The sequence below is a fragment of the Acyrthosiphon pisum genome, chromosome A2, assembly GCF_005508785.2.
Source record: "Acyrthosiphon pisum isolate AL4f chromosome A2, pea_aphid_22Mar2018_4r6ur, whole genome shotgun sequence".
Classification (NCBI taxonomy): domain Eukaryota; kingdom Metazoa; phylum Arthropoda; class Insecta; order Hemiptera; family Aphididae; genus Acyrthosiphon; species Acyrthosiphon pisum.
The window spans coordinates 7,834,015-7,843,064 of record NC_042495.1 but is presented as its reverse complement, the minus strand read 5'-3'; the positions used below and the strand labels follow the sequence as shown (position 1 = coordinate 7,843,064).

Below are 9,050 nucleotides of genomic sequence, written 5' to 3'. Positions count from 1 at the left end.
CCGATGAAGCTGATCAAAATGGTAAGCGTTGTTGTCTACCTAGGTATATTCCTATAGTTCTCGACGACAATCGCGCAGTTACAGCTCCGGCCGAACGAAAAATTGCACGATACTACGTGTGGATCCTGGCCACATTAAATGCGCAAAAGCCCCGAGTCATCTGTGGAGGGGGGAATCTCGCATGTTATCAAAATAAATAATGTAGCATTTAGTAATAATCGGAGGTATTTACTATGCTGGACTTGTTGATTCTTGCTGTCGTAGATCGCATCGAAATAGCATATTTGTGTTGGTATTTTGGTAATGATTATGATCGGTTGCAGATATCTCAGAACATAATTTGTGTTAACGGGGACACACAAGTTGTATGTAACCAGACTCGCCTTAGAGCCTATAAAATATAAAGGAATCGTCAACAATAAATAATTTAAAGGGAGTTGACCGTTAAAGACGACCACCCGCCAATATTAGTTTCGTACTGACGCCACTGACAAAAAATTATAATAATATCTTTTGACCCCCCAAAGTACCAACTAGATTCACTTTCCTATCAGAAAAGATACTGTTTAAGAAAATCTATTTTTAATCTAAGCATTTTTACTGTCCTAAAAGGTGATGACAGACACAAAACAAAAAAATTAAAAATTAAAAAAAAAAAACACTTCATTGTAAAATCAATACATTCATCGTTCCACTCAGAATCTAAAATGAGAGTGAGCGTGCTGGTAAAGCCCTCTGGGCTCTGTATGTTCTCTTATTTAGTTGACTGGTGGCTCAATTTGAATTAACATGTATTCCGGACATAATAAGCATATCAAATCTCGTATCCAAGGAAATGGTGAGCTAGGTAGCTCTAGTATTGAACTAAAATTTATTTGTCTTTAATTTCGAGTAATTGTCTGTATAACGAATCAATTATAATTTAAAAAACGTTCGTACCTACTTGAATGTCTTTAATAACAATGAATCGCATTATGAATTTGAACAAAGGACGTGAGGGCTGCTATAACGCTGCAAGTCCATCAACTAGTCCGTACTTTTCGATGCCAAATATATCGTTAATGACATCTGAAACCATGACAGTCCCAACCAAGTCCAAAACCCTACCCAAACTCAATAATGTAGCGGTGCCGGTCACTTGTGAGGATTTGCAGGATACGGATGCTGCAATAATGGACCAAGTGGTAACCACGAACGTGGTCAACCCTAGGAGCCGATCTTTTGTCATGTCTTCGACAATTTCATTGAACGACATGGATTTGGACGTGGCCAAGAGTCGTGCGAGCTATTACGCTGCAAGTCGACTGACCAAAGTCTTTTTTTCCATGCCAAATATTATGTTAAAGACACCCGAAACGGCAATCCAAGTGTCGTCCGCCATGATTAGTCCCAATGGAGCTGAAGACTCCGACAAAACTCAATGTTGCGATGCCGGTCACTTGTGTGAAACTGCAGGATACAACAATGGCTGCAATAATGGACCGGGTGGTAACCACGAACATGGTCAAACCTATAAGAAGCGAACATTTTGGAAACGTACTAAAAAATTCTTCAGGCGATTATTGTGCTGCGCGTAGTTTCGAGCAATATTGCTGTTGTGCCATCGTAGATGCTGCTATATGTATACTTAATATTATACCGTAAAGGTACAATCTACAATTATTTCTATGCTCTGTCGAAGGTGTATGATATGTATGATATGTATAAAATAATTGTACAAAATTTCGAAATGAAATGTTCAAATAATAATTTGTATCACCTACACATTATTAAATTATTTATGTTAGAGGTATATTATTATGTATAAATTACCACTTTTTGATAATATTCCTGTGTATGTAAAAATATTTGAAATAATTATAGGTACCTACTGTAAATTTGTATTAATTTAGCACAAATATATATTTTCGTTGAATAATTAAATGGTTTCTTTTTTATATATATTATAAGTAAATGCCAAAACGCTATGTAAAATCAATTTAGTGTGAAAATATTGTGGATTACTACGAAAAGTAGGTGCTCTATAGTTCTTGTTTATGTTAAAAAAATTTTTAGCAATGAACTAGCTTAAGTAGAGGTGTAATCAGTAATGTTATACTTTGTAAAATGTAGTTATAAAAAAATACCTAAATATTTAGTATTGGGTAATATTAAACATTTTCCAAACAAATTATAAATTTAAATTTAATTATTTAATTGATGTTTTCATAATATATTTCTTAAAGCTTTCAACATTTTAACAATAAATATTATAAAGTTATTAGTAACAAAAATAAATGTTGTTGACAAGTTTTACAAGAAATATAATATATTTTATATTCAATCAGCCTACATTATAAAAATAATTTGTTTGATATAAAAAAATAAAATAAAATACATTAAATAATATTATATTCAATACAATAATATTTTATTACCATAGCCAATTAAAACCTCAAATTAAATTAAAAGTAATAATAATCAATAATAATAAAGGAATAAATTAAAAATTATTAATGATTATATATTAGAATTTAGTTTACTGTACAGTGTTGAATGTTTTATGAATAACAAAAAAAAGTTCTGTTTATAGTTATTTGAGTATTAAAAAATTAAATAAATTTCTTAGATTAAATAAAATATTTCTAGCAACAGACAAAAAATTCAAATATGTATATAATGTAATATTGCAATCTATTAAAAATGCAATTCCGCGACACATTATTTTATTATTTATCACAATTTATATTAATAATAATAATGTTAAGTTAATGCTTTCAGGATGTAAAATGACAATTCCGCTTTTTTCTGTTCATAAACAGTATGACTCAATTGGAACCAAAGAATGACCCTGTAATTAAAAATATTATTTAATAAATTGTTAAAATAATAATAATAATAGTCATAACTTTTTCTTCCAATTGGGTATAATTTTTCTATGTTATAAATGAATAATTTTCTTTTTCATTTGAGGAGATATCAGCTTATTATTTGTTTCTCTCTCTGACCAATGTACAACATGACAAATTTGAGTTTAACAGAACAATTTTATATTTTTACTATTAATATTACAATGAACAGACTTATTAAATTTAAAGTTAAGAGCATTATGCGTATGTTCGCTGGCTTTTTACAATATTTCCATTTGTAGGAAAATTAAGAATGTAAAATATTAGAAATATAATATGCTTATATATTGCAGAAAAATAGAAATATTGTAAAAGAACTTACACGGATAATGTTAATTGCTTATAACTCGCTTTAAAGTTGAATATTAAAAAATACTTACAAGATTCACTAGATAATATTCTTACTTTTAAATTTAATAATATGTCAATTCAGTCTAATATTAAAAATAAAAGTTGAATGGAATATTCACAATGTCCAATTTAACATGTCTTGCGTTTGTAGGACAGCGAAAATGCGTAAGGGGGGGGGGGATATAGTGTACTCTTAAGTTTAATTATAGATTAATTCTCTACAATATTAAAGTTTAAAAACACAGGATTGGTTCAACTGAATACAAACTGAATATCGATCCTCGTGGGTCCGGTAAATAAAATAAAAATAGTGAGCTGACATTCTCTTAATATCAATTATATAATATTAAAGTGAAATTTTCAAAACAACTTACCGACAATAAGAATCAAAAGTACTGCTACAATAACTCCCAATAGAATCATCATCTAGTAAAATAAAAATATTGAATGTAGGTATATTATAATGTAAATTAAATTATATTTATTTTAATACTACAAAGTACTAACCTTTAAATTTTTCCACCACATCTTCCTTTTAAGTTTTGTAGCATGTTGCTCAAATTGAGATGCACCTTGTTGCAAAACATCTGTAACAAAAATGTTTATGTTACACTACCCAAAAATATATTTTGAAACAGTGGATTTTAACAGACAACTTTTTTTTATTATATTGAAATAGATTTACAAATAAAAGTGGTTAACATGAATCATGAGATTAGGGAAGATACCCAGTGGTAACACCCTAAAAACTGACAGTTATAACAATGAAAATGTTTAAAATTTGAAAGGTGTTACCTGGTAGCAACATCCAGCATTTATTCTGCTCGCCTACTAAAGAAGCAGATATCTACACCATTATCTTTTAAGTCTGCGGTGCGGGTTATCATGGAGTGTATTTGTTGATAATTTAGAGATTTTGGACTTTAAGATCTTTGTGGAGATTGTTATTTGTTAAGTATCAAGGTGCAGATGAAACTAGGCGAAGGCATATTGACTGAAAGGCTTGGATTGTACGGGCGTTAGAAGGTTTAGCGGCACCCCATAATTGAACACTGTAAGGACTTGTAAATTAGTAGTTTGGTATTTATATTAATTTTAGATTTCAGTAGGGGTCTAAGGAGGTGGAGACAGGCATTAAGGGCTTTTTGTTTGGCTTTTAACAGACAACTAGATAAGTTATATTGACACTAATAAATAAAAACATCACTGTCCCAAGAATGTATCTATTCCAATGATTTATTTAAGCCTTACTTACAACATATTCATTATTTCCCCCAAAACATTTTAAATTCTACTTCCTGGGTATATGCTATACTAACAATCTTACAAAATGTCTAAGACCAATTAAACTAATACTAATATAATAAGCTATAAAATTGTAGTATGTTTTCTAAATAGGTACAAGCATTTTAAAGTGAGATAAACCTAAATATTTTTAATACTGTATGCAGCATCAATTAAATATTAAAAAATATATAACATAAACACACTCCACTATAATTGATTAATTAAATCATTAAAAACTAAAAATGCAATTTCACTCTTAAATACAAAACGTAAATAAAAAAGACAAATATGTAATATCAATTTACACATGCATCTACTAAATATTTAATACTAATAAATAAATTATTGGACATTTAAATAAATTTTTATTTATCTAAAGCATCAATTGCTATATAACAATTAACAGTGGCGTCATTTATTATTATTCTATATTTATAAAGTAAAATACTAAAATGTCAATATGAATTTTGAATTTTTACATATTACAAGTCTATTAAATATTTATTTCTATTAATATATAATAGATAATAATAATCATATATTTAATGATGCACGTTATAAATGCATCCAACAAATTACATCACTTATTTACTAACATGATAACTTTTTACTACACAAAATAAAACAATCTTACTGAAAACGCTATCTACTATTTATGGTTATTTAACCAAACTTACCTTCCTACTGAATGTTTTGTAAGCATAAACAAAAATCAATTATATTACATTTTAGTAGAAAGACATAATATGGTAGTTATTTTTGAATATTAAGCAGATTAATCAGATACTATTATTTTTTTAATAAGTTTGTTTACCGGCTACCTAAGAAAAGTATATAAAAAGTGTAAGTGTATACTTATGAAGTATAATGAATGACTAAGAAAAAGTATTTTGAGTTAAATATCTAAGAATGAATTATATTTGGTTATACAATGCTGCGCATAATATAACTTTACTCCTTATTCATTTAAATAGTAGATTTTGTTTGATAACTTATTAACTAGGTTTAGCTAATAGCCTAAATTATTTTTTTGGATATTTGAATTAGTCTTAAATAAGAACTGTATTTTATCCATAGTATTATTTTATTTTTTTAAAAGTAAATTACATTAGATATGAAACATATTTAAATTGTTATGGTTCTTTTAGTAGATTTCATACATAAAATGTATAGTAATTGTATGAGAAATATATTTGTTAAAAATGTTATTATACTTTAGCGATTTATAAATATAATAGCTAAATATTTAATAATTTTTATTGGAGTAAAAAATTAAGTATTTTTCACAGCTAAATTTATTAAATTTAACTTGAAAAATTGGATATTCTTGGATAATAAGAAATTTTTTTTTAGTCTAAGAGAATTATTAAATTTATTCATTATCACACTATCTAGTAAAAAAAAATGTTCTACAATTATTATTACTAAAATAAAAAAAAGGTTATACTAGTTATAATATTGGCAATTGAAAGTGATAAGATGTAACGGGGACGCTGTGTATAATTTATATGTCATTTTACATGTTCCCCGTTACAGATCCACACTGGTCTGATAATTGATAAGCTTTCAATCACCAATATAAATTAGTTTTTCATTTCTTCCCTGAAATGTAATGTTTATTGAATTGTAACATTTAACCGGCATATAACATACTGCCCCATTATTAACTTGCCCAACTTTTAAATTATAGCATAATGTAACTAATTACTATGAACATAAATTTGATATTAAATATTTTTTAATCGTAATAGTTAAAATATTTGATTAATATTATGTATTATTGTTTATTAATAAATAAAGAATGATAATATATTACACTTTATGTACCTGCACGATTGTCTAACTCTGATAATTTTTGATCTCGTTCTAATACCTTTTCAACGTTGACTCTCATAATTCCAACGACCTTGAAATATTTATACATGATTAGATAATTTCATTGAATACCTACAAAGCTGATAATGCACTCGTATAAACATATTTATTATATAGTTATCATACTGACCTCATCAACCTGAGCTTGAGACTCTTGGAGTTTCTTTTGGGAGTCGGTCGGCTTTTTTGTGCTCTGTCCTTTGTTATCAGCCATTGTGCCTGCAAAAGTTAATGGAACCAATTTCAGTGCTACGGAAATTTAGAACCTAAAAGTCTAATAGGTACGTGATGTAGAGTTATATTTAATATTATGTATATTTCGTCAGGGCAAACGTTTTCGTGACTGCCAGTTATCAGAAAACAGAAAACGTCACGATAAACATTTAGGTGGGTAAACGAAGATTAGCAGACTAATGCCGTAGGTATGTTAGTTGTGTGTGCTAATTGTAGTGTTTTGTACACTTGCTCAAAAACCAATATTGTAAGTTTAATACGCGCGACGATCGAAATTTGTGTAGAACATTCTAGACGGCGAAAAGCGGCGCAGTGTTTCAAACTCGACTTTAACGTCGTCGTAGTTTCTGGATGTCGAAAACTCGAAAATAATACAAGTGCGGGACGTAATATTATCGAATTAGATCGTATAGTACTCACCGGGATATTTAGATCTATTGGCCGGGATCTATTTGGACCTATATCGCTGATGCGGTATAATGGACGACGTAGGTATACAACTTACTGGTCAAGGGCGGGACGTCGACGTTCGGAATGGAATGACTGCCTGTCTGACGACACTGACGTACGTCGTACAGTTTTCGGTAATCTCGACAATAATTGGACGACTATCGCATAAAGGTCTGCTCCGGTCGGTCCTCTGACTCGCGTTTCGTAATTTTGACTGTTGATTGTTGAATGGAGTCAATGGAGATTAGGAAATAGTAGAATAATAATTATTAAACGAATGAAATAGGTACACAGAATCTGTTGATGAATAGTGATTGGTGGTGATGCAATCATAAAGTGACGTCAGAATGATTGATACGGTACCTGCGCGGTGACGTTGTAAGCGCCTTGTGGTTCGGAACATCTTTGGCACACATCCTACGCTTCGAACGCGGGCTAAAAACCAACAGGTTATACCCGCGATTTCGTAATCAATGTTTAAGGTATTTTATCGTGATTCGTGGAATTCAAATATTTAAAATTGTCAATTGATTAATATTTCAACTATCTAGTCATTTATAATTATTTTACTCAATGACGGGAATTTGATCGACGATGAATAAATTACGCTGTACCTCAATTGAAATTGAGCGTTCGGGCAAAGTGTTTTGAGTTATCACTTTCGTAATATATTTTATTTTACTTTTATATTTAAAACATTAAACTGTGATTTGTCAATTAAACTTAGATGTGCTGCATTTTACCTCTGATAAATATTTTTTCTATGCACGCAACTGTACACGACTTGCCTGTTTTATGTTTAACAGATAAGTATACTGAGATTCGATAGCAGATGTGTTCGTCATATTTAACTAGTAACAAGTTTATTTTTTTATTTTTTTTTAATTTAACGGGTTCAGTTAACTTTCTAACTAACTTAATAATTTAATTAGATTACGCAAACATTATTGAAACAACTTATAACTAAACGTAAAACGTTCTTAACTTTGACTTGACTAACTGAAGTTATTTTTTTTCATTGGGTACCTACCCCGCCCACATTGGTTAAATTATAGTATTATATACTAATATTACTTTAGTAGTACATCGTGATTTTTATTTTTATTTTTTGCCAACTACGGATGGCGAAGTTATATTATCATATTGGCAGGTACATACGATGATGATAACGTATTAAATTAAATAGGTACAATATAATTTAGGCGCGCTTTAGGCTGATATGTGTACGGCCCGGACGTATGTAAATTAACAACCACGCTAAATGTGAATCAAGTTAATCGCGTGCATTGCTGGTAATGATATATCTCTTAAAAGTTCGAAGTCCGTATGACCCTATAATAATATAATAATTGCTACCACTGCCAATCGTCCACTGCTCAATGCTCATAATATAGTAGCTATATGTACAGCATACGCCATACGCTGTTATTCATTTTCGACCGCTGCACTCGCTGCAGTTATCCAGTTGTTGAATTTATAACTTCGCTTCGTCGTTTGTTTCTCTATAACACAAATAAGGTACCTATATTAAATAGTTAATTATAACTTAACTACGCTTTGCAGATGACTGCTACTGAATTGAGACTCTCATATCGACTAATTATGTATGATTACTACATTTATAGTTTTGTGAGAAATGTATTATTGGAATAAGATCAATTTTGACAAAACAATGTATATAAAATATACCTACAACCTACTTAAGTAATATATTAATTGTAGCGACTACATTTTTTATGCGCATTAACTATTATATATACCACAATACCTACTCAGAATCTGAAATCTAAACAATAATTTTTTGGTATTTTGTTAACTTTACCGGACACCCTTTTTTTTTGCAATTTTTTTTTTTTAGACTTATGTAGTTAACTATACTGAGAACGATGGTGAAGTCAGAATTTGGGCGGTCGGACTTAGTTTCGAAGTTATAGCTTAATGAAGTTCGCTATTTTACGATTTTTG

The 9,050-nt window shown here is 29.6% G+C and overlaps 2 protein-coding genes across 7 annotated transcripts in view; one reads left to right on the top strand and one right to left on the bottom strand.

Moving 5' to 3' along the window:
- Positions 1 to 2,173: 2,173 nt before the first annotated feature.
- LOC100164636 (vesicle-associated membrane protein-like) lies at positions 2,174 to 7,455 on the bottom strand. 2 transcript variants are annotated; one of them, NM_001162163.2, is given in 6 exon segments: positions 2,174 to 2,830; positions 3,614 to 3,665; positions 3,747 to 3,826; positions 6,354 to 6,432; positions 6,532 to 6,620; positions 7,141 to 7,384. In NM_001162163.2, coding segments are annotated over 5 exon segments (318 nt in total). In that variant the 5' UTR covers positions 6,616 to 6,620; positions 7,141 to 7,384; the 3' UTR covers positions 2,174 to 2,807.
- The window catches only part of LOC100163256 (facilitated trehalose transporter Tret1), a 17,455-nt gene continuing 14,958 nt past the window's right edge, over positions 6,554 to 9,050 (top strand). Inside the window, exon 1 of one of the 5 annotated variants that reach the window (XM_008185788.3) lies at positions 6,554 to 6,682. Coding sequence is in view for 1 of the 5 variants with exons in the window: in XM_001947174.5 (XP_001947209.2) it covers positions 8,487 to 8,603 (117 nt within the window). In the remaining 4 variants the exon portion in view is untranslated. Of the gene's footprint in view, positions 6,789 to 7,638; positions 7,749 to 7,772; positions 7,940 to 8,052; positions 8,604 to 9,050 lie in introns of those variants that run through there. The other 4 variants (XM_029490729.1, XM_016805182.2, XM_016805179.2 and 1 more) reach the window with 4 other exon arrangements.

What these genes read in the sequence shown, in the direction of transcription:
- LOC100164636 (XM_008185782.3), bottom strand. Translation starts at nt 6,615, where the DNA reads ATGGCTGATAACAAAGGACAGAGCACAAAAAAGCCGACCGACTCCCAA. An exon ending in CTCAAGCTCAGGTTGATGAG is followed by an intron (nt 6,433 to 6,531) that starts GTCAGTATGATA and finishes AAATATTTCAAG; the next exon opens with GTCGTTGGAATTATGAGAGT. An exon ending in ACTTTTGATTCTTATTGTCG is followed by an intron (nt 2,831 to 3,613) that starts GTAAGTTGTTTT and finishes TTTTAATTACAG; the next exon opens with GGTCATTCTTTGGTTCCAAT.